General features: G+C 35.1%; 1 protein-coding gene across 1 annotated transcript in view; it reads left to right on the top strand.

Annotated features, from left to right (window-relative positions):
• Positions 1 to 22046: 22046 nt before the first annotated feature.
• LOC125679645 (B-cell receptor CD22-like) overlaps positions 22047 to 27164 on the top strand; it is a 51461-nt gene continuing 46343 nt past the window's right edge. Inside the window, exon 1 of the mRNA XM_056156216.1 lies at positions 22047 to 22163. Within this exon, the coding sequence (XP_056012191.1) occupies positions 22097 to 22163 (67 nt within the window). The 5' untranslated portion in view covers positions 22047 to 22096. The remainder of the gene's footprint in view (positions 22164 to 27164) is intronic.

The following is a 27164-nucleotide window of genomic DNA, read 5'->3' as shown; positions in this document are numbered from 1 at the left end:
CGTATAGTATCCATCTTCCCATAATTCATTTGCAGTTCTAAGATTAGAGTCGCTTTGAAATTGTAATATTTTCTATGTGAGTAGTATAGTGGGCTGTATGGGGTTAGTAAACAATAGACCTATTGTTCTTGAGAACAATAGAAATGGGTTTTTCCCATTATATTTAGATATGATCTATTTATAACCAATCTATTGATGACCGAGGGTTTTCTGATTATTTGTAGATATGATATATTGATAACCGATCTATTGATGACCGGGGATTTTCCGATTATTTTTAGATAATGTATTGTTCTCCAGAAGAATGGAAAGGATCATATAACAGCTTCGACCTGCTTATGAAATGGATGAATCGAAGAGATGCCACAAGGGGGAGGAAACAATAAAAACCACCAGGTCAAGGTGTCAGTGGAAGAAATCAGATAACAAAGGTATTAATCCAATGTCAATAAAAACACCAGGTCAAGGTGTCAGTGGAAGAAATCAGATAACAAAGGTATTAATCCAATGTCAATAAAAACCACCAGGTCAAGGTGTCAGTGGAAGAAATCAGATAACAAAGGTATTAATCCAATGTCAATAAAAACACCAGGTCAAGGTGTCAGTGGAAGAAATCAGATAACAAAGGTATTAATCCAATGTCAATAAAAACCACCAGGTCAAGGTGTCAGTGGAAGAAATCAGATAACAAAGGTATTAATCCAATGTCATTCAAAGGCTGTATTGAGATTCAATGTGAATTTCAATCAGATGATATAGGACCATCACAATGGAACCGAAGAGATGTTACGTAAAATCCAGTGAGGTATTATTATATTATGCGAGTGGCGTAATGGAGCGGGACGTATCAGATAATCCAAGGGACTCCGACTGAGGAAACTTAATACTTATTTCTCCTTTATGCATCGATGATATACCTGTATCTGTCAGAGACGATGATCATTAGAAATAAAAAAAAAAATTAGTACATTTTTTTCCATAAATTTTGTATTTAGGTATTTGTTACAACGTAAAAATCTCTTTACGTCATTGCAACGGATCTGGAAAAAAGTTTTTATGTTTAAAAAAACATTATTGTGGAGGTTTTTTTTAAAATTGGACCTAATCAACGAAGAGATTCCATATAATTAATTTTACTATTATTGTAAATCCTCAGCTTTCAAATTTGGTACACGAAACAAGAAGTAAAAAAGAGGGGGGGGGGGGGGAGAAAACACGCAAAGTAAAAATCACATATTTACTTACTAAATATATTAATGATATAATACTTACTGCTTTCCCGCAGTCTGTGACCTGGTCTGGATCGCTGATCTCGGGGGATTTCCTTCTCGGGAGGGTTTCTTCAATGCCACCCATCTGAATAATGTATATTTTAAGACATGTAAGTCATAAATTAATGTGTGAGTTACTTTAATAATTGTTTTTTAATATTACGATAAAAATATTTACCTCTGCGCCTTCGGGTGGTGAACGGTCACGATGTTGTAGTGGTGAACGGTCACGATGTTGTAGTGGCGAACGACGTCTTTGTCTGCCCCTCCGTACTGGGGGGCGAAATTCCACGCCCAGGTGGCGGACAAACCACCGGAGTACCCACCCCAGTAACAGGAGGGCCAGGGCCGATATACCCACACCATAGGCTTCAGTTACTAAAAAAATTAAAAAAAAGAAATAAATTATGAATGAAGTCTTGATTTATCTCATTAAAAAAGCATGTTCAATATGACTGACATGTATTTACTGTTCCCACAATTATGATTGATATTATAGGGTTATTGAACTTATATTGGTGAATATTGGCACGAGTTTGCGAGTGCATTTTGATAACCAACGAGTGCCAATATTCACCAATATAAGTTCAATAACCCTTTTATTATATAGCTAAAGTATTTAGTTGTTAAATTATATCCCTTTTCACTCAAAATAGACGATAATTCATCAATATTGGCATCTACATGTAAGGTGAAAGTGTGCAATAATCAGCATGCATTTCTTAACTGTTCAATATTAAACCTGTCATTGATGCATGAAGCAAACTGATTTTGTGAATGGGAACATCAAAATTTATGTGCATTAAAACATTTTGTTTAAATAAATATCAAATTCCGGCAATGTCAGATTCGGAGGACCGTCGTCTGCCATTTTGGCTTGTTTAAGTAGCAGGGGACAGTTTCGCAATCTAGGCCCGGTCAACTTTTTCAAAATATGGAAATACCCCACATTTGAAGTGACATTGCATGTGTAAAAATGTATACAATGATTTTAGGATGCATGTCAAATGTAGCTGATTGCTTAATAAAAATGTTGATATACAACATGTAGGTGTTACCATGATTCCTAGCATATAGATGGGTGCAAATACGAAACTAAGACATGTGGTCAGTTGCTGAAGAAATTCCGGTGAAAACATGCAGGGTCCAGCAAAAGGTCTGTAGCTGTGAGGGAAGGTGGATGACCCCATATGAAAGGTAGATTTTTGAGAAGGGCAGATAGGGTTCTTGATTGTACACAGTGTCTAAATCCCCATGTTTGGTACTGTGATGGTGTGGTGCGGATTAGCCCAAATGAGAGAAAATCAAAGCAAAAAAGGGGAACCTGCTCAGAGCATGTTTGTGTACCAGCACCAGTATTTATAGATTACATGTAATTTAGGGTCATAATTTATTAACTACACTAATATGAAATACAAGTATTGACATAAAAGGGAAATGTGATTTTTCATTAGTCTGTCATAATCTGACTTTGATGTATACCCCCTATCCACATGTTTCAGAACCAAAGAAACTGTCCCCTGCCACCTTACGTCGTTACGATAAGGTCAACATTGAACGCTCATACTCGGAATATTTCGGGCTCACACGTTTTACGCTATGCAAAGTTAGCGTTCAATAAATTATCAGGATATTGAACGCCAACATTCTCTAGATTTTAAGCAGATTTTATAATAGCCTATTTATTAGCTATATAATAAATCAAATTATTTGTAATTGATATTTTTTCCATTTAATAACAGATATTTTTCTTTCTCATTACAAGTGTATAGATAACAAATTTACTTACATGAACTACAGCAACAACATCATTTCATGCACATACAGGATTTATAATGAAAGTAAAATGTTCTAGACAAATGATATGAAATCAAAGGAAAACAAAACATACAATCTGATGTGATAAGAGTTAGTTAACGTTTAATGACTGGACTAAAAATGCACTGTCATGCATAGTTACCACCCCCTTCATATAATAATGAATGAGTAAAGTAATTGAATAATTAAGATGAATATTACATTTATATTAATGCAATAAGTCTTTTTATTGCCCAGTAACCCATTAATTTGCTTCTTTCTTTCCAAAATCCTCTCATCAATAAAATCACCATATCTTATCCTCCTCTAATGAATAAAAAGCCTGAAGAACAGTTTGTCGTGTGTTGCCACCTTTGTGACGTTTAATAATTTGTTTGAAATTCTCAAAAGTATTATTAACAATGTCATATAATTTTAACAGACATAAAATGTAAATATGAAAAATAAACCAATTTTGTAAAGGGAGATAATCCAAATTTCCAGTAATTAAAACTTAGACTTAACCGAAAAATTATGAAAATGGGTCTGAAAACGCCACTGACTTGACCGAAACAGGGAAAGTTCAGACCCATGAAGGAAAACTGTGGCAACACACATCAAACCATAAAATTATCAGTAGTGGGTAACAATTACATAATTTGGACATTGCAATATGGGAATAAACATATGTCCCATACTACAACAGAAACACAACTTGTCCATGAGACATGTAGGAAAATATACATGTATCTATTACAACTCAATAATAATAATGATAAAATTGCTCTTTGAGAGATAAACATATGCCCTCGTTACAACAAAATCAAAGTATTACCGTCATTTGAGGATTTGGTTTGTATGTGATCCTGAGTATTAACAAATGACTCAGGCATAAATGTTCTTGATAAGGGATAAACATATGCCCCATACAAACAGTACATCGCATGTAACATTTCTCACTGTCATTTCACCACCGTCATATATGTGTGTAGCTTGAACATTTACCAGCTTAAGTATTAACAAATGACTTAAGCATATGTCCCCGTTAGGTAATAATCATGAAACACACTTGGAAGTCAAGGTCCTGTACATGTAAAGAACACTGAGATCTGCCTTTTAGCTCCACTTCAACCCAGACATATATCAACATGGTGTCACATGTCTTATGTAAGATTTAAATGCATCTGATTTCCATCTGCCCAGGAATCTAATCTGACTATCACTCATCCCCCGTGATGCACAGTAAGAGGCCATTCCAATTCGAAAAGAATGTCCTTTGAATCTATTAACATCCAAATTACAAAACATGAGACTCTCTTTTAATATGTTTGAGAATTCGTGCCTTGAGACAGGGATATTTGGGGGGGGGGGGTAGCAAAAAAGGGGCCCTTCACGCCTCCCTCTCATTTTTAAGTAGTAATCTAATGCCCCGACTGGACAATATTTAAAAGAATTGCACGAATTGATTGTAAGTGTAAAGACTTTACCACCAGAATGTTTATAATTTTGAAAGTGAATCAAAATTTTACTTTTTAGAAAAGTAACCTGTGACATTTGCAAGATATGATTAGCAGTGCAACTTGATGTTATTTCTCCTATTCTGAGGAACCCATGGAAAGCCAATAAAACATTGCTTGAAATAGTACTTTCTTATAAATATTTGACACTGTATTTTCTAATGCCCCACAGATTTTATGTAGCACTGCAATTGTTATTGGTAAACGAATATCCATTGAAGGTCTTGATTTGCGACAAGAACTTAACAGTTTTTGAACAAGGAAGCATGACGTATTGTCGGGCAAGTTATTGATTCTATGTATATATGCTATTGATGAAATAAATGACACAACAGAAGAGGCTGCATAACCTTCAGCAAATAAATAAGAGATAAAGAATGCCAAAATATCCTGAGACAATGGAAGATCATTACTTATATGAAATTTGTTTGCAAAATTTCTGAAAGTAGCCCATGCCCTTTTATATGCCTGAGTGGAAGCTGGTGCCAATGTTGAATTCAACAGATTCCTCAAAAGTAAATACATTTGTTTTTCAAAATATGACTCCACACTTTAAGAGCTAAAAGTATTGGATAAAATTCCAAGAGAGTAATATTACATTTTTTCCAATTAACATCCCAAGTACCATAGAACCAATGTCCTCCTAACACTGCCCCATATCCAATAGATCCTGAAGCATCTGTATACAATTTAAATTCGTTGGAATCTATCCACCTATCCGGTAAGAAAACTGACCTACCGTTGAATTGATCCAAAAAGGCCAACCAAGTATGTAAATCTGCTTTTACCTCTTTGTTTAATCTAATGCGATAATATGATTTTGTAATGCCAACAGTGGTATTGATAAGTCGCCTTAGAAATGCTCTTCCTGGCAAGACCACATTACAAGCAAAATTAAGAAGACCAATCACTGATTGCATATCCTTCAAAGTAATCTTTTTGCAAGGCAAAATCTCCTCAATTGCATCCTTACATTTTCTAACCTTATCAATAGGTAGCCGTGCCTCCATCATCTCAGTGTCTAATTCATAACCCAGAAAAGTCATTATCTTGTCTGGACCGAATGTTTTATCCTTAGCCATAGGTATACCTATGTCAGCACAAACTGTTAAGAATGTCTCAAGTTTTTTGCGGCATTCTGTGGCAGATTTATCAACAATTAGAAAATCATCTAATACATGAGTCATAAATTTTATACCTAATTTTTCTTGTGTATCCACTGAACCGCCGTACTAAACCTTTCAAATATGCGACAAGAAGAACTGCAACCCATCTGAAGACATGTGTCAAAATACCAATTACCTTGCCATGTAAAACCAAAATATTTAAACTGGGATGCATGTAAATTGATAATCCTAAATGCATTAGAAATATCTGTTTTGCAACAATATGATCCTTTCCCACACTTTTTAATGTACTGAATAGCATCCTCAACAGAAGAGTATTGAACAAATGACTCCTCTTCTGGGATGCCATCATTGACCGATTTACCTTCTGGATATGACAGATGATGAATCATACGTTACTCACCCTCTGTTTTCTTGTTAACTAGACCTAAGGGGGAACAATGTAAAACTGGCAATGGCTTTTCTGTGAAAGGACCCATAATTCTACCCAAACATATCTCTTTCTCTAACTTCTTGCTGATAACATCTGGTAAGTCATTTGCTGATTTCAAGTTTTTAGAAACGATATTTTCAATTTCCCCTGTATAACCAATACTAAAACCATATCTAAAACCATTAACTAAAATTCAGTTTCTATGTTGTCATACCCCACTAACCAATACTCTAACCTACTGGGATTTATTGGCGTTGGACCCTTTTGTGGAATAGGTTGCCTTTGTGGATTTATAATTACCTGTGTAAGTTTGTTTTCCATTACTTTGAAATGATTTTTGGGTTCTAGCTCTGTCCAAGAAACGAAATGGCCGTTGAAGCAGATTTTTACATGAATAAATTGGATGGATGCCACCACAATTAAAACATCTGTGCTGAAATTTGCAAGAAGCACCTAGGGTACAATATCTCCCAGCTTTGTGAAAGGCAAAGCATGCTCCATGAGGAATTTCCTCATACTTACCCAATGTTGAACGCTCTGTTGCAATTTTGCTCAACCTTTTCTCAGATTGCTTGAGGCGAGCATTAACATATATCTCCATATGGACGTCACCCCATTCTACCTCACCTTGTTCTATGAGTTCCCTGAACTCCTTATCATATTTTCTCGAATCCCCCTTGTCTTCTGCAATCTGCCTAACAGATTCCATATGTTTTGCAAGTTTTGGTTGTGCAGATGTATACTTAATGCAATATATTGTTGCATACCTATTCCATGCCGTTACCCAGTTATTCAGGGATAAGGAGCCATCCCTTACATCGTCATCATCTTCGGACCTCATATTGTGAATCACCACCTTACCTGACTGATCTTGTTCTTCAACTTTGATAGAATATTTACTTTTTCCCTTTTCCTTTTTTAACAACAGAGCCATATCAACATACTGTTTTGACCAAATTTTTGATTTGATTTTGTCTGAAACCTTTGCCTCTATTGGTACAGAAAAGCTTACAAATCCTGCCTTCTTACCTGCATTTGCTAAAGATGGGCATTCAGTACCAACAATCTGTGAACTGTGTTCAACCACAGCACTTGATACCAAACCAGAAATATTTGCACTCCCTGACCTACTTATCATTTGACAATCTGACCCTTCATTATGAACAGAGATACTCCCCTGCTGTTGTAGCAATGGTTTTATCTCTGCTAACACTTTCTCTGTAACCGACTTTGTTATGGCTTGCGTCAATGCTGCCAAAGTTTCAGGAGGAATAGTGGTTGGTGAAGTGCTGACATCCCCTGTCACAGCATCAGTAGAAATTTCTCGTTCTCCTCTTTTGTTTTGGCCACGTCGAGGTCGTTTCGCCTGGTTTGTTTTGGATTGCTGGGGTTTGCTTCTTTTTCCTGGCATAATGCTAGTAAATATACCTACAGAATTGTAAATTGAGACAGAAGAATATATCCTTATATTTAACATAATCTGTGTTAAGTTAAATATGAATGCCTAGAAGATGCAAGTAATACCATGACTTTTGCGTGTGTACATCACATGCCAATATTTTGAAAATACATTATACAAACAATTAAGTATGCATAACTACAAATGGTAATGTTATTGAAAAGCAATAAACTAAAGTGATAGAAACTGAATCTTTTCTCCTAATGGTGGCTAATCGCCTGATTCTGTACTTACACTAGTTACAGACACCCTGTACCGATTACAGCTGATAACAAAAGTTATCCCGGAAATATCACAATAAAGAAAGAACCAATATTGTTTTGAAACTAAACCAAAATTTTCCCTTAATGCAAGCAAATCGCACCCCCCATTGTGCGACTGCAAAAGCAATTAATCAGCTTCTCTTGAACAGATGCCACTCCGTAAGGACTACTAGCTACATAAAACGAAGCGCTGACATCAGTAATAAATCACCACATTTGAAGTCGTTTCACCTATTGCCGTGCCAAATCACCGAGTAGGCTTAATGCCTTGCATAAAGACGACTATGTATTGTTAATTGTTCTTCGACTATGCAATAAACTGGTCGCGGTGATCATACAATAATCTGAGAATCGAATTCTTGTAGAAAGATCGTCAACACATTCATCATAATACTTCATACCTCAAATATAGATAATACCATGAATAGAAGGAATTTACAATTCGGTATCGAACTATTAAACTCTACAATTACCATAAGCAATAAACCTAAAATGTAACAATTTCTTTCTGAAGCAACAATTTGGAACAATGAGTTTAATAGGCATATTTTAACGATAAATTTAAGTGATGATAGAAAACGAAAAAACATTGAATCATTGATCAATCAAAAACGGGTGTGCATGCACGTGGATAGAACCAAATCACAAAGTTAATATGAACTAATTACGTTCAAAGTCATTCTCTCACTGGTACCAGTGGACGCGTGACGCAAACGTCACTTCCACGTGGACATGTAAATATCTGCCCTTGAGTGTAGACTGTCACTACATTGTACTTCGTGATAAACCTGAGAATATTCTACTTCTATCCCTAGAGAAATCAAATAAAAACCTATGAAAAAATCTCCAGGGTAAAAGTTGAAACTAAAGCGAAAAACCCAAACGGGTACAAATTGGCAAGTACAATGACTGCCTGAAACTTGTACTTAGGTCTTGCCTTAAGTACTGTAAAAACACACAGATTTTAGTAATCAACTAATACCGTACAAATAAATTGGCAGGCATTTTCTCAACGATTATTCTTTACAGAAAGGATAAATCTCGAACGCATTGTGATACATTCCTAGATAAATCAAATATAATCGATGGAAAATCGCCAGGGTAAAAGTTGAAACTAAAATGCAAAAACCCAAGCGGGTACAAAATGGCAAGTACAATGACTGCCTGAAACTTGTACTTAGGTCTTGCCTTAAGTACTGTAAAAACTCACCGAATTTTAGTAATCAACTAATACCGTAAGAAATAAATGGCAGAAATTTTCCCAACGATTATTCTTCACAAAAAGGATAAATCTGGAACGCATTAATATACATTCCTAGATAAATCAAATAAAATCGATGGAAAAATCGCCAGGGAAAACATGGTAAAAGTTGAAACTAAAACGAAAAACCCAAGTGGGTACAAAATGGCAAGTACAATGACTGCCTGAAACTTGTACTTAGGTCATGCCTTAAGTACTGTAAAAACTCACCGAATTTTAGTAATCAACTAATACCGTAAGAAATAAATGGCAGAAATTTTCCCAACGATTATTCTTCACAAAAAGGATAAATCTGGAACTCATTAATATACATTCCTAGATAAATCAAATAAAATCGATGGAAAAATCGCCAGGAAAAACATGGTAAAAGTTGAAACTAAAACGAAAACCCAAGCGGGTACAAAATGGCAAGTACAATGACTGCCTGAAACTTGTACTTAGGTCTTGCCTCAAGTACTGTAAGGATCACAAAATTCTGGTAACTTTAACATTTCTAAATAATACCTTACAAATTTACTGGTACGAGATTTTTTTTTTTTTTTTTTTTTTTTTTTTTTTTTTAGTACCACAATGAACACATATACATGTTACTAACCATACCTAAATGCTATATGCAACAAAAGAATAAATCTGAAATCTTGCTCCATTTTCTAGAAAACCTATTTTCCCTCTGAAATTAACGCTCCCCTTACACTCCTAAATAAATGAACATTCCCTTGTTTATTCAAGTGAACTCCGTCACAAACGAATTTCCGACTACAATCTCCTTCACAGGGAGAAATGAAATAATTCCCGTGTTCCCAAAACACACAATAACCTAGTGATGGCAATGCGGCTCTCAGTATTACATTCACACTGTCTGCTATTTCATTGTATCCAAAATTAACCTTAAATCTTGGCAATAATTTGCAGACAATTATCTTCCCAACCTTATAACGGCGATGCATCACCGACACCACCGCTTCAATTTTTGCAGCCAACAATGCAGGATCTGTACTAGGAACAATATCGTTCTCCCCAATCATCAAAACAACTATCTCGGGACCTAATTCAACGACTTTCTCTATATCCTTAGATAGTATATCGTGAACTTTCCTTCCACCTACACCCCTGTACAAAACGGAATGCGTTCTTTCAAGACCAAGATTTTCAGAATATCTGATATCGTCACCATCCTTCAAAAATTCGTGAAAACGACGTACAATTGAGTGACCTAGAATGACAACCGAAGTTTTGCCCATTGAAGACATGATAAAATAATTTTACTCACCAAATACAGTACTTGCTAACCAATAACTCACAAACTTGAAAAAACGTCCGTCCTCCAAAGCTGTAGGTGGGAGAAGAGGCAGAGTGACGCACCGCATGGCCGGAATTTTAATTGTTAGAATCTGATTGGTCAATCTCTGCCTGTCCTCAGACACGGGTCAAAATAACCATCATCATGCTTAACCATACAATATCTCAGACTATGCCATTCAAGGAGGATACTTATTGATTACTATAAAAATTCTTAAGTAAACTTAAATTTATTTATTGCAGGCAAATACAAAAGAAAAAGCAATGATAAATTTGTGATGAGGTACACAGGCCCTCAAGAAAAGTTTAACAATAGCGAAAAAGTTTCTTATTGAAAAGTCTTCATTCTAAATGATCCAGCCGAGTACACCAAGTTTTCACAGTCGTCAAACATTTTACAATCTTCAATTTTCCTATTATTAGTTGATCTTTTGCATTTAAAATAAAAGTATACACAAGGGGTATAAAGTACGTATGCTCTTTCCATTCTCTATCTATAGGTGTTGCTGCTCGCTAACACATCTGGCAATGCCGACATTTCAAAATTCTTGTAAAACACGTTGTAAATTCTTATACAAACGTTTAACTTCGCTTAATCAATTTAGGATGCAGAATTTTAAGATAAAATATTGTTGTACCTCTTGTAAACAAATTCCCAATTTTTTTTTTATGTTAATCATAATACAGTATTTTCTTCCGTGTTTTGGTGTTATCTTAGCCACATTAATAATTCTAATTCTTAATTTATGTTACGTCTTCCGTTCCGTCTTCTGTTTCGTTTTCCATTCCGCGTTTTAGAAACACCCGAATGCAAGGTGAGCTTCAGTCACTTTCACTTGGTTCGATAATGTACTGCACTTCTGTTCTTACGTATTGCAATTTTAATGGATTTAAACGATAGGAATGATGTTTGACAAAGCCAATCAGGTAACGCAACACGCGACACGCAACATTACGTCACAACCTCCTGTAAGGCTGTCAATGGACGTAAAGCTCGGGTACGATGAAATGAATTGCAGAATACGACAAAGAAAACGAATGACGTGGGATTTAGAAATACTACATAAGTAGAAATACATTAGCCTGCCGAGATATTCGCAGAAATTCACCCTATATCCTAATCAGATAAACGGAGTTATCCGTATTCAAAATCAGTGTGCCAAGAACGGTCTAACAATCGGTATGAAACACGTCAGACAATATTTGACCCAATGATAGGTTGTATTGACGAACTACATGCAGATCGTTATAACGACTATATAATTTGTGAAATGCTGACTTTAATCGAGGCTGTTGAAACCCCTGCACCATCAATTTGTTTGTCAGTAGCTTGCCTCGATTTGAAAACTGACCATACGCAGAACAAGCTCTTGCGTATCGAATCATTTGAGAGATATAAACACCATATGCAGGTGATAATGGAATATTGCTACATAAATATGAAGTTGACGATGGGGTACATGTAGCTGAAATCATCCCGTTTGTCATACAGTTGAGTTGTCAGTTTGCCGTTAATATCTACTTTTAATACAATATCTAAGTATGAAGCACAAGTGGACGACTCTTTGGTGTCTTTTATTTCGATCTCACATGGATATATCAAAGCGACATATGAATGAATGGTATTATTGTTAATAGATAAAACGTCATCGATATATCTAAATGTCGGATTGAAGGCCACAGCAAGATATTGTTTCTTCTCATGTAAAAGTTTTTGAGTAAATTCTGCTTCATAGGAATGTAAAAACAGGTCGGCTAACAAAGGAGCACAATTCGTGCCCATGGGAATTCCAACATATTGTTGTAAGACATGATCACCAAATACTTTCATTCTAGAAGGGGGTGGGGGTTTACAGCTATCCACACTTCAGGTGCCTGTGGTAAATTCTTGATATCGCTACAGTCTTTATCCACATACATTGTATATACTCATGTATTAAGAAATTAAATGTCATCTATCTTTAGTCAAAATGTCAAACATGTAGCATACCGAGATGACGCACAATATTCATGATTTATGAAAACCTCAAGAATTCTAAACATATATTTTTCTACTTTCCATGCATGCATGTACATGTATGTGTGCATGAAAGGTAAAGATAACGAACAGTTGCCAATCTCATAGAGAGTTGTAAAGAATGTACACAAGAAATTTTCTTTTCTTTGTGTATAATTGCTGTGTGAATTGATGTGAAATTTAAGATCATTTCATGAGAAATATACATTCAGTACTTGCACAAAAATGTACTATGCTTTGTTTAGACTGAACGTACAGATACCGAATTATGAAATAAGTACAATAAAGAGAAATACATAGAACATTTTGCGTTCACCTTTCGCTCTTCGTGTGTTCTCCGTTCGCTCACCGTGCGTTCATAATTCAAAAGGGGACGTAGAACGTTTCAGGGACTGTATGCAAATCATTCTTTTGAAAAAACACCCCAACAAATTATCATTTTTGTGTCGCCGGTCGAGCAACATGTGGGAATCACTGTATTTAAGAAACATTTTGTATGTTTGGGGTAAATTTTCATTGTTGAAATATGACCACACAACTTGACCTAAACATGGACTGTACGGAAAAGCTTGCGTATATTTGGCTATTCTTTTAAGCTGAAACATGACACTCTGCTAACTGACTCAAATATGAATTGCAAAGAAACATTATGTATATTTGTGGCGGATCATTTTTCAATGTTCAAATACTCTGTATGTCCACACCACTTAGTCCGAGATGTGGACTATACGGAACACATTTTGTATATTAAGGGTCATTTCCACTAGACATTATCTCTTACGGTCATTTTGTAACAAGGGTCAACATTTCACGCTTAAGAGGATAGTTAATTAACGGCCTGGGTCAATTTTCAACGTTGCAAGATTGATAAAACATCCGTTAAGGTCAGCTTTGAACGGGGTCACTATTTAATGTAACACCCCCTTTCACGAAATTATAGCAAAGATAATGAAGTTCACCTTGCGCCATTAATAATAAACATCTCTTCGAGCAAATCCCTGCCATCATTATCTTAATCAAAGAAACAAATCACAAATTACGCAGAAAGGAGGATAGTACATGTTACATGTACAAATTAGCGAAATAGACGCAGCCATTTCATATTCAGTTTCAATGATTTTAATAGAGCAATGAACCGATAAAATCTGATTGATCAATATTTCGTGACGATACGCTTTTTTCTATAATATTTGTCTTTTATTTCCGAAAAAAAAGAAAGAATTAATTTGTATTCATTCCAACGTGTTCATAAGTCATTGGTCTAATAAGTAAAAAATAAATTTACCGTGTCGTACATGAGCAATCGTTTTAAAATGAATCATTATCATTTCTTTCTCAACCTTTTTGAATATCAAGAATACTGACATTATATTGAAACTATTGGAAGTAAATAATACCAAAAAAAAAGAAAACACGCACGCACGCACGCACGCACGCACGCACGCACACACACACACACACACACACACACACACACACACACACACACACACACACACACACACACACACACACACACACACACACACACACACACACACAATCAATCAATCAATCAATCAATCAAAGCGTGCAAGTCACGCCTGTCGTGTCGTGCAGACCAATCACAAAGCGTGCAAGCCACGCCTACAAAGTGGTTAGCGTTTCGTGCGAAACGTTTCGCGCAAACTGCTCAGCGTTCCGTGCAGACCGTTCGGCGTTTCGTGCAAACCGTTCACTGTTCTGTGCAAGTAATATAGTAGTACACTTCAGGGTCTGTATGATGAGACCGCACAAACGAATCCGAGTGTCACAGCAGGTGTTGAACGACAAAGGTCCCTATCAACTCTGCTTGGTCAGAATACAAAAATAGGTTAGCTAACAAAGGAACACGATTTCGAGTTCACGGAAATGAAATAAATGGACATATCAATGAAAATCATTTTTGTAAATAGATAAAACGTCTCTTCCCAATTTGTAACATTCTGACATTTCCAATTTGATTACAATTACATTTGAATAGCAGGAGTACTGATATATTACTGTTATTTTAATTAGATTTACACTTTTTTCAATAATTAATTTTGATTACTTTCTGGTATTGATTCAAGTTTGTTCAAGCTATGACCACTAGATGCCAAGTTGGGGGCACGTGCAGAACTGGAGTTTTTAAAGCATTACTTTTTAGAAATTGATAAAGAAATCTTCTCAAGAATGGGTACAATTTTACTTCAAAACATGAACTACAACACTATACACAAAAACACGTACAAGTAAATCAACTTCATAAAATATTCAGCAAAACATTCTTTTCAATTCTTAATTTCCTATTTGTGAAAAGAGTGTGTAGATACAAAATGTATATTTGCGGAAGTTTATCATTTCACATTAATAAATTTGTTTTCTGAACTTGGGGTATTCTAAGAGCTTTTAAGATGTTTCCTGCTTTCTTGTAAAAACACACATTCTTAGGATATGAACAAATACTGGTTGGGACCTGCATCATTTAATGATGTAGCAATTTGAGAAACTTGGTTTGGATGAATGGAATTATAGAAATAGATACATTAAACATCTAAAGTTTTATTTCATTTGTATATCAGTGGTGTTCACCACTACTATACACTCCATTTCCATTTTTATGCATGTGTGAAAACGTTTAGAATCATCAAATAATTCTTGCTAATTTTCTAGTGACGGGTGAGGATATCTCGGGTTTAAATTTATTCATCCAAGACCATGGCCAGTTCCTTGTGACCATTACTTATCCTTGTTGAGGGAAATTGGAGACTCTTCTGGCATGTCCAATGTCACTCAGTCCACAATGGTCACTGCATGAGGGACTGACCGGTAAGACAGAAAATTGCCCTGCAAATGGTCCCAAATGTTTATCAACGCTGAAGTAATTGGGGGATATAAAACACATGAGAGGGATGTTTACGAGGGATCTTTTTTTTTATTACCCCCAGTGTTCTAAATGTTTTTAAAAAGGAAAATTAAAGAAGCTCGCACACAGATTGGAAATCAAAGAGAGAAAATGTTATCGACTTTCCTCACCTGGTTTTCTGTATATCGGGAGACGGCGTAAAATATGACCCATAAGATGTATACTGAATTCTGGGTAACCAGTAAGGTGAATAGTGAATTCTGGGTATGGCGGAAGACATGACCAGTGAGATGTATACTCAATTCTGGGTAGCCAGTAAGATGTGTGCTGAATTCTGGGTAGCCATTAAGGTGTATGCTGAATTCTGGGTAACCAATAAGATGTATGCTGAATTCTGGGTAACCAGTGAGATGTATGCTGAATTCTGGGTAACCAGTGAGATGTATGCTGAATTCTGGGTAACCAGTAAGATGTACATTGCATGCTGAATTCTAGGTAACCAGTAAGATGTACATAGTGATTTCTGGGTATAAAGAAGGGCATTACTAATGATGTGTATAATGAATTCTGGGTATGACGGAAGACATAATTACCCGTGAGACGTTAAATATCTAAAATAATAAAGTGCACCAGTCTGAGATCCACATGTATGTGTTTGTATCAGAGTTATCTTTCTTCCCTATGACTTTGAAATTGAACCTTTTAGATAGTCTTAAAGGAACTGATTCACGATTTTCCTCCAAATTTTGTTTTTCACATTAGATATGAGAGTTTATTATTTGTTTTGAAAACAAAGATTGGGGTGTGTTACTGTTTATGGGGTTTTCAAAATATATGGATATTGATCCAAGTTTATTATATATATCACATCTCAGGTATACTTTGTGTAAAATGTGTCATTTAAAAGTTAAAATTTGTGATTGTACAAAAGGAAGATGCTTTAAATCACAAAATTAACGTTTAACTGGTTTGTTTGTTTACATAAAAAGACTCGAGTATTTGTTTACATAACATAGAATCAAAGCTAAATATTGCTCTTATCCTTGTATTCAGACGGTCCAAATTTTGGTTGTCAACATCAAATGAGCTAGATTTTTTAATTTTTAACATTAAAAATGAAAAACATTTCTTTCGAAAAACGTGAAAATGCACTGGTATTCAAAGACCACTTGGGATAATCTGAAAGTTTTTGTTTTCAAGACTTGCAAACATCATTTCAAGGAACGTTTGATGCATCGTATGTTTTTGAAAGATAACCATTCCCTATTTTTAACCACAGTTCATCCTGTATCAGGCGTCTCTCTGTTTGTGTTATCTAGATATTACAGTGCTTTTGTCAGTGACCAGATCATGACAGTTGTTTCATTTTTAAACAAAACAGGGAAACTGCAATGTATGATAAGAAATTCTAACTAGCCCTTTCCCCTCCATAAATGTTTGGTTTGCTCTAAACCAGGAAGAAGGAAATAAGCAACACGTAGACATCACGTTCAGTATTTCCGAACTAGAAAATACAGCATCTGTGTGTCTAACCAACCAGAATGATTGATTTAAATATGAACGGCTGCCACCATTGATAGAAATTCATAGTTAGAGAAATATAGCCTTTTATAAAGGACTGATAAATTAAAACAAGGGAAGCGATCTTATTATGCCCCAACGACTAAAGTTGAGGGTACATTGTTCTATTCCCGTCCATCCTTCCCATATATAAGGTGTATGAGCAGTCAGGTTATCCCCTGCTACATTTTCTCCGTGGGAATCCGGGTTAGATTAAGTCATCAGTACCACTTGCTTGTCGTAAGAGGTAACTAAATGGCGGCCCTGTGTCACAGTAGGTGTGGCACGATAAAGATTCATCCCTGCCCAAAGGTCGTAAGTGCCGAGCATACATGTAGGCCTATATTGTGCAGCCTTTCAACGACAATGGTGCTATCTTCATATGAATGAAATATTCAGGAACAGAGCAGGACGTTAAACAATTTACAACCAACCAAATCCTACAGTTATTAAATTAGAATCTTTTCAAGGTTATTCCTTAATGCAATAATACTAATACGCTGATAAATTTTGATTAGAATTGAGAAATCATGCCACTTTAAAGGTTGGATACTGCAAAAGATTGAAATTCGACACCGTTTCAATTTCATCTCATAAGTCTTATGTAATACAGAATAAAGAATTAGGTAAACACGGACTCCCGGACACACCAGAGGTGGGATCAAGTATCTAGGAGGAGTAAGCATCCCCTTTCAATCGGTCTCACCCCCCAAAAGCCCTATGTTTTGATCAGGTAAATACCAGACATACACCAAAGGACATACTTCATTTTGTGTCTCTTCGATTTTTAAGCGCTAATCGTAGCTTAAGCGCTTATTGCCGCCAGTTGGATTTTGCTTTCGTCATCATGTTTCCGGTTTATCGCCACCTATAGGCGAATTTATGCATCACTGTAGTCAACAAGTCGTGTTTAAAGTAGTCGTAATTTTGTAACCGATCTAGCACGGGGATAACATTCATATCTGCATTTGCACCCCCCCCCCCCGGAAATACAGTTCGTTGAACAGTGAATAAAATATGTATAAAAAATATGTATAAAAAGGGTGATATATTTTGTCCTCATTCTTTGAGAAAGTGAGACACAGATGCAGGTCATTCTTTTAAAATTTCCATTTGAATCTGCGTCTGTAATAATTAAAGTGATTCAAAATCTAAAATTGAATAAGAATATGTATATGAAACCGTTTTAGCTAGGGTGTCTTTGCATTGTTACCTTCGCATGGCGCTTAGAGGCCAGGAAAATCAATTTGCATGGTGCAATCTATAATTAGAAGCCACGTCATTAAGCTATACACGAGTCAGGAGGGTTTTCCACGTATGTTTTGGCTGCTGTTCCGACTCAATAAAATTTTTGTCCGACGCAGCAAAAATGTGTGCAACACACTAACAAATTAACTGATCCGCGTCCATTGTGAACGAAAAAGAATTTGTGCACGATTATGCTTTGACAGCGAAGGATAGAGATCGGTGTCTCAGAAGGATGATATTGCGTAACTGCTTACACCTTCCCCGAGCATATATGTAAGTCGGTCATGCAGAAATTTAGAGGATGCAACGCGGTGTAACTTAAGCTTACTTTATTATTTCTAATCGACCAAGATATTCTTCAGAATCATCGTCAACACAATCAAATTTGATTTCGTGATTTAGTTTCAAAAATGAGACTAAAAATAATAGTCTTGGGGCAAGGAAAAGATAAAAGGTACAACATTATATTATATGATATTATATTGTATTATATTATATTATATTATGGAAGATAATACCCCGGTTTCAAGTATTCAAAACACCGTGTGGAATTTTACGATGGCTTTATACTGAAATACATATGTTTAGAACAAGTGTTAGATAAACATTAGCATTGTGTCAAGCATGAATGTGAAATGGTTTGCGGTCCACAGCACGCTACATACAACGAAAAGTAATCGTGTTTTCAATTTCTTTGTACTTCAAACAAACAATTGACAGTGACATGCATATGCTACATGTATTTCCGAACGTATAAATGATGAAGAAGGGGGAAGGGTATGGATGTACTGTCGTTGTTCCCTGTCCCTACATTTTGTTTTCGCTGAACGATCTTTTCATATAAAAAGATGCATTTAGTTTTTTGATGAGATGCCTCTTCATTATCTCTAACAGCGGTTTAAACATTACCGTTTGAAAATTACTTCTGTAACTTTTCAGTGCCTAGTTTGAGATACTCATTTAGCTACATTTGCATGTTGTAAATCTTGCATATTTATTGCGAGTCACTTCTGTTACGTTTTTTTTTTTTTCATATTAGAACTCCTACACAAGCTTCGAATCTTATAGTTTTTTGCTAAGGTTAAAAGCATTTTCATATAAAGAACTGTTTTATAAAATTAAAATAATAGCAATGTGTATTATGTCTCATTCAGACAAACGGATGAATCTCCTTTGCAATATGAATATGAGCTTTTACACAAGAAGTGTAATACACACAAGTTGATGAGTACGGCGTTTAATGTACCTGTGTACAAACTCTTGGGGTTTTATTTTGTTGGTTTTTTTTTTTTTTTAGATTTACGTACAACAAACAATCACTACAATTGCTAAATGTAAATTCATGCTTATATGTTAGTCTAATTCATCATCATATTTGAATTAGTATATCCTCTTGCACTAACTTTCATGTTAAAAATGAGCTATCTCCACTCTTGTTGATGACGCAGTATTCAGTTTCAAAGTAATATCACACATGTATGATGAACATCTTTTCTAAATAACTTCCTAAATTTTTCAGTTATACATGTATTTATCGGATTTATTTGGATTCAGATTCTCTCCAACCTGCTTTTGAATTGAAAATAACTTCATTATGGATTACAAAAAATAATTCCACTTTCATGGTTTGATTGCTATTTACAGATAATTATGCACTGGATTCTGTAGTACAAGTCATATAGATGCATGTTTATGTGTGTATTTAAATGATTTCTGGTAAGGTAATGAAATGGATGTAAAGCGTTTCATAATCCTGCATTATTGGTGTGTTTTTACATGTGACATTTGTTAGTGTATGTGGTTATGTGTAATTTTCTGTTTTGTCCAGTTTGTTTGTTCCTTTCTATTATAAGTGACTTACATATATGTACCAAACTATTGATTTGTTTCATTTCAGTTGTATTCTAAAAATAGTTCATATACTATTTAACTGGAACACAACAGTAAGTTAGTTACGTAATAATAATTGAACACTTTATACCGAAAACTACCATTACAACTGTTTTCACATTCTCTACCAAAAATGTTCTTCTCTATAACATCACATCTGTAAGAGAAAAAAAATGCATAGTCATGTAGAGCATTTAATGCTTCAGGGACCGGAGCAGAGCGGATCAGAAACCCTTGCCTTGGGAAGATGGGTGGGAGCTAAACAGGATATAAAGTGTTCATTTGTCAAATATTTGAATAACATAGCCTTAAATGGTATTGATTGATTGTATCTTGTTTAACGTTCTTCTCAATAATTTTTAATTCATATGGAGACGTCACCAAGACCGGCGAAGGGCTTCAAATTTACCAAAATTGTAGATATCATGATCCAAGGACAGGGTTTTAGTTTAGTGTGGGATCAAAATTATCATAGTGACCATTGTTATAACAACATCATATAAAATTTATATTTCAACGTTTTGAAAAGTTTCAGGACATTGCTTCCAATCCATAGTTGTTATTTTCTTACAGAAAATGTACTACTTAGTTATTCGAAAATAAAGAATAATGCATAAACCTTTTTTAATGTTGTTCCTGTTCATTAACATTACATACAGAATTCATGAAGTCAGCTTAGCGCTTTTCAGTACTTTGATTCTAGCTAGTTTCGACGCAACCAATTCATGAGCATTATTTTGTAAATATAGAAGATTATGTACGCCCTATTGATATAAATTCTACAAGGAGACTACTACAAATATGAAACGGGAAATGTAGATAGTATGTATAATGATGGCTAATTTCTGTGGTTTCTTTGATAACTATTTGTTTAAGCCAGTGGATCTACAAGTTAACAAGGTATTGACCTTACCTTGGATCTTTAGATCTTTTTCTTTACTCTGCGTTTCAATGAGATGCAATTCCAAAGTTCCACTTCAAACTGAAGATACCACAAAGTCATTTGTCCACAGACATTCATTCCTTAGTCGTTTCCCACCACAATGAGAGCTATGTGATTTTACCAAAAGTTTATGCTTCTAAAATGCTAAATTCAAACTTACGAGTTACAACAGAATCACGAGCTAAGATCATAATTTTTGCCTATAAATTTCCTTAGTTACAGTTTGTGAGGTATATTTCAGACAAGAAACTAACACATGAATCAAATATATATTGCTTGTCCATTGATATTAAACAGTTTTATGTTACCCAGTCCCAACTTAGAGTTAACAACTCTTAGATGATGGATGTGTCACTTGTCCATTGCTCTAGAGCAAATAATTGCTCAGTCCCGACTTCGGAGTTATCAACTCGTCACCCACGAACTTGTCACTTGTGGAAAATTAAAATAACTCAGTAATAACTTAGGCGTTTGTGTTAGGGTTTTTTTTATATGCTAATTTTACGCTCATGGACCCTTATTTATAAAACATCTTACAACTAAGCTGGAAAAAAACCCAACAATTCTGTCCAATAACTAAATACCGATAACAAGGTCATAAGTATGTTTTCAAGTTTTATAAATCCTGGATTTACTCATGCACGGATCTAGAGGGGGTGGGTCGGGGGGGGGGATCCGGACTCCCCCTGGAATTTTCAAAGATAACAAAATTACAATATAACGATTTATAAGAAAAATGAGTTATATCACAGGTTCGATTTTGTGAAAAGGTTCGCCCCCCCCCCCCCCCTGGAAAAAAAATTCTGGATCCGCGCCTTGTAATTTACATATTGATTAAGAAAATCTACAAGAAATGAAAAATAATACAAATTACAGTGTTCGTAAATTTTGATCTTTAGTCGTAAGATATATTGTGAATAGGGCCCCTGGTTACCAAATGTGTTAAGAGTCCATGTCAGATCGAGTAATCACTAAATTACGTAGTTCGACTCTCCCTCTTTCGGTTTATCATACATAAATCAGACAACATGATTCGTATTCCTTCTCGAGAGGAAAAAGCGGGTCTAGTTTAATGCATCTGTTTACGACTATTCACTTCCTTATAGGAGACGAGCCAAACACACAGGGCACAGTACACAGGGAAGATGGAGGGACGGGGAATCGTCCATCTTGTATTGTTCTCCTGTCATTTAATATTGGCATTTGCTGAAGGTGAGAATCATTTTTAAATTCAACCCGGTCTGGTATGTTTGTATTAAATACTAATATGAAAACGCAACTCACGGCTGTTTGGACAATAACTAATATTGGCATACTATATGTGACTGTTTAAGGTAAGGTTTGCGACATTTTGATATGTAGCGAACAAAGTCATGTTGCATATCAGTATGTTCAGTAGGAATTTATATTTTAAAAATCGAATTAAAAAAAGAAAGCATTGCCCGTGTCGTTATTTGACCAGATGAGCTTAATTTTGTGATGTTTTACATTTTCAGGATTTTTGTGCAAAAGGGAATACTAGTGGTATAAAAATTACACGAGGCAAACTTATGCTGTAAAAAGCTGGTCGAATTTTTAAAAAGAGTATCATCTATCAGATTATACTAATTGGTAAAGAAATTTTATTTCAAACCACAAAGAATAGCACTTTTGATATCTTGAATAAAATTTAAATTGGTTGCCACAACAAAAATGCATATTGAACAGCTGTACAAGATCTACGTCAGATAATGTTAACTTTAAACGTAATATTTGGACCATAAACATTTAAGAAAGCATATAGAATCATTCACCACCGGGATTTGTTTCCATGGTAACAGATCAACAAGAATTATTTCATTTATGCTATTTGTCACTTTGTTTTATAATTGTAAAACTTTTGAAGGGTGCATTGGGCATTTTCATGAACAAAATACAATTCCAGCCCAAAAAATGATAAATGTTATTTATATTTATTATATACCAATCAATGTATCGGGTTTTTTATACTGTGGATTTCACAGCGTGTGATCTGGTTTTCCGGATCACCACACTGTGGTTTAAACTGATAACGTCACAATGACGTCACAATACATCACCAAAACGTTTTTTGTGGAAAATATTGAAAACAAAACTGCATACACAAAATCTAATTTCATTGTATGTCTGTATTTTTTATAATTTGGATTACATTTATTATCTTTTAAATGTGGATGTAAAATGCATTAGGGGGTATATAATAAATTTATCATTACTACAGTAACTTGATCCGAGGAGTTGAATCACGTCTCGTTGACAGGCGCGGATCATCAGATCAAACTGGATACCTCGCGTTTCGTGTGATCTGAAGATCCGCACCTGTCACCTCGACGTGATCCGACTCTTCGGATCAAGTTACTGTAGTAATAATATATAAATTTATTTGTCAAGTATTGTAGTATCAGATTTATTAGAAATTGAGATGTTGGGTTTTTTGTATGTTTCTAAATTCGATACAATGCAATATTTATGATTTCTCACATTATCACCAGTGTGAGATCGACTTTACCCATGTGAGACAGCCATGTGAGATTTTTCTGTCTCACACTGCTGCGACGTCATTTGATTGTGACGTCATATATTTTCTATGATTTACGTTACACGGTGAAGATTTACGTTACACGGTGAAGTAAAATTATTTTGCTTTGTTATCTTTAAGTTTTAATGTGTATAGCTTTCTGTTGGACAACCTTGGGTTTTTTAGTTTACACTTAAAGTGTAAACCATTTTCGGGTATGCTCTTTCTGTCTATCAAATTAATTTTTGCATCGAAGTTGAAATGAGGATTTTGATAATTTAGAATTTTCTCAAAGCTCCCAAATTTATGCACTAAACTGTAGGTAAAATGTGAGAAAAATAATCCTTCATTATTTACTCGTGTGGGATAGGGAAATTCCACCTCTGGAACAAGATTCGCTGTCTAGGACTCGGCAAAGCCTCGTCCTAGACTGCGAATCTTGTCCCCTCGGTGGACTTTCCCTATCCCACACTCGTACTAATGAAGGATTCTAATATGTTTTACGGCGTTACCGTATTTGAGGGCGAAGCAAAAAAGTTTTGGCATTATTATCTATATCCAAAACAGGACAAAAACAACCCTAAGTTAGCACGCGGACGGAGCTGTATCAAAGCATCCTAATTTTGGACATTTGATCCGCCTATATATTGAACGCGGGGAATATAACGCAATCGATGTAAACAGTAAATTGTGACGTCATATTCAGCGTCGTTATTTAGCAAATTTACAAACATAGCGTTTGAACCACAACAAAAAACATGGCGTTAATCGTGGAGTGATTATATATGATTAGGAAAATAAGATTTACATGCTTTTACGGATTTTATGTAAAATCTCAGAACGACATGAACTAGGGTAGACGAGATTCAAAATGGAGGAATACATGTCCACGCGCTAATATTCGAATCGACGCCATTGGTACCAAACTTTTCAAGTTCCATAGGTATGGTTTAATTTTTCACTATTTTCCTTTTAAACATGTATATACGTGTTACCTATAGGGAGAGCTCCGCTGTCACGGCCCTTCGGGCCGTGAGAAGGCTTCGCCCTCTATTAATCTTCAATTTCCCGGCGGGTTTTCCATGATCCCACTTCGTAATAAATTCCGTGTTTTATTAGCCCGTACCCGTCTTATATATACTACTTTGAAATAAATTCCCTCTTCTTGTTCCATAGCTTGATGTTTGTTTATATAGTTGAACAGACAGACAACTGTAACCTTCGCGACAATATAAAGCCCGGTCAGTCGCGGATCTAGGGGGGGGGGGGGGGGGGGGGGGGGGGGTTGGGGGGGGGGTTGGTTATTGGTTAACGTAAAGTTAGTAAGAATGGCACTTAACAAATCTGTTTTATGTCGACAGGATCCATGCCGTTATATGCAGATGTTCCTTAGACAAAATCAAGATATACACTCTGTACAATGTACTAGAGAAGACCCTTCTTATTCTTACGTGATCATATTAGTCGCGTTTTCTACATTTCAAAGTTCATGAGATAAATCGATCAAGTAAATATCATAGCATTGAAATGTAAAGTGCATGTAATTAGAGAGGTAAAGCATGGCCAGGTTTATTACAAAAATGCTTGGGGATGTTATAGAAATTCCTAGCTTCGTTAATGTCGAACATTGTCAAATTTGGGGATACTATTAAAAAACAATGATCGATTATAACAGCATCCAAATAAATCCAACTTTCCCTAGCAAGATTCGCAGAGATTTCATATGATCATCTCATGGTTTCACACAAAATATCAGCGACCGGTACCGATCATCGTCTTTTACCAGAGACATGCCGTTGTTTACAAACAACCGACTTTCTCCATGTATTCCAAATGCCAATGCCCATTAGTGGCGATTTCAATGTCACAACATAAATTGGAAATTACCGTAGCGCATACTATATATATATATATATATATATATATATATATATATATATAGTTGCAGGATTTTCCATCATGAATAATGCTAATTTACTATTGTGGGGTAATGAATCTCTCCCACAAGAGGAAACATGAAGCTTTTTGTGATTCTTCAAAAGTATATAGATGGTACTGGTCGTTTTATGTCTGGTTCAAATTGTTATGCAAGCATTAAATTGTGACAATGTAATCGATAGGAATTACGTCAATATTAATCTCTCATTTTGTCCACTTTGAATATTTACATAATCATTTAAAGGGAGATGTTTATGTAAGCTTTGGAACTTGTATGCAACTTGTATACAATCTGTGTGTAATTCGCCATATAATATATTCAAATCAAGAACTGTTATGGAATACCAATACATTTTATATCAATAACAGATATTATTGCAAGTGACGTGACCCCAATTCTTATCGACATACACACATCCATGATATCATAACTAGTGCAATAATAGGTGCTGAGGCGAAATATTTCTACAAAGTGTTTAAAGTTATATATATATATATATATATATATATATATATATATATATATCCCCATCTGTATACGATATCCGATATCCGACATCAGCTCAGATAACCAAGGAAAATATAAACAAATTTCCAGGTAAACATCGCATAAAGTACCACGTGCGTTATCATGACGATGGCTTTATTTCATTATGTTTCATGGTGAAGAAAAAGAAATGCATGATTTATTCACTATAGCAAATTCTACTCATCAACTGCCTAATTATATTTCTTGGGCAGTACGGTGTATAAGGGAGTTATTTTAGGCAACTAGCATTCTAGATTTGAAAACGTACATTAAACCTACCAATTGGAACGAAAAAGTGAACATAATCTTTCAGTTTAGTTTAGGATTAAACAATCTTTTTGAAGAATTTATCGATGTGTAAACTCCGGACATTTTACTCACAAACTGAATAAAAGTGCGAATTTTATGTTAAGTATATGAGAAAAATGTCCGGAATTTACACATTGATAAATTCTTCAAAAAGAATGTTTGATTCTTATAATTCCAATTCATTCACTTTATTAAAAATTGCAAAAATTTGAATAGTTTCCACGCACTATGCTATGTGTTTTCAGGCGTGTATGAATGCATCGCAGTTTTCGATTTATTGATGTGTAAACTCTTGCTCAGCTTTATTCTTATCCAATCAAAACAAATAAATAACATAGGAATTATACGGGATTTATTAAAGGTGAAACTATTTGCCATATGAGAACACAAGTTATGAAGAAGCACTTCAAGATAATAATTGCTAGAAATTATTGGTAAATTAGCCGACGAATACCACTTTATTTTATAATGTAAATCTCTATCCACTCTACAGAAATAATTTTGGGCTCCTAGACATTGTCATCTACCAAATACACTGAAATGTAGAGAGTTAATAACAACATGAAACTTTGAAACGTTTTTAAAAAAAAGTATATCCATGTGTTAGTCTGCTGTCCTTTAACATGTTTATACATTAAATTATATGCATTATGTCCTCCACCTTCATTTTGTGCTAATGCACATACATGTTATATACTTGTACCCTTAGCAATGTTGTTTAAATACTAAATTATATATTTATGTACCTCGCGTACCATTGTATGAATGGTTTAAGTGAATAAATTAATTGAATTGAATTCAGGAAATTCTGAAGATTTCAAAACAAAACCTAGAGTGATAATGAAATCAACCAAAACATACAAGTGGTATATGATAACGACGATCGAGCCACCTCTGTTAT

The sequence above is a fragment of the Ostrea edulis genome, chromosome 2 (genome assembly GCF_947568905.1).
Source record: "Ostrea edulis chromosome 2, xbOstEdul1.1, whole genome shotgun sequence".
NCBI classification, from domain to species: Eukaryota; Metazoa; Mollusca; class Bivalvia; order Ostreida; family Ostreidae; genus Ostrea; species Ostrea edulis.
Note: the sequence above shows the minus strand (reverse complement) of the source record. Positions and strands in the feature narration are given on the sequence as shown.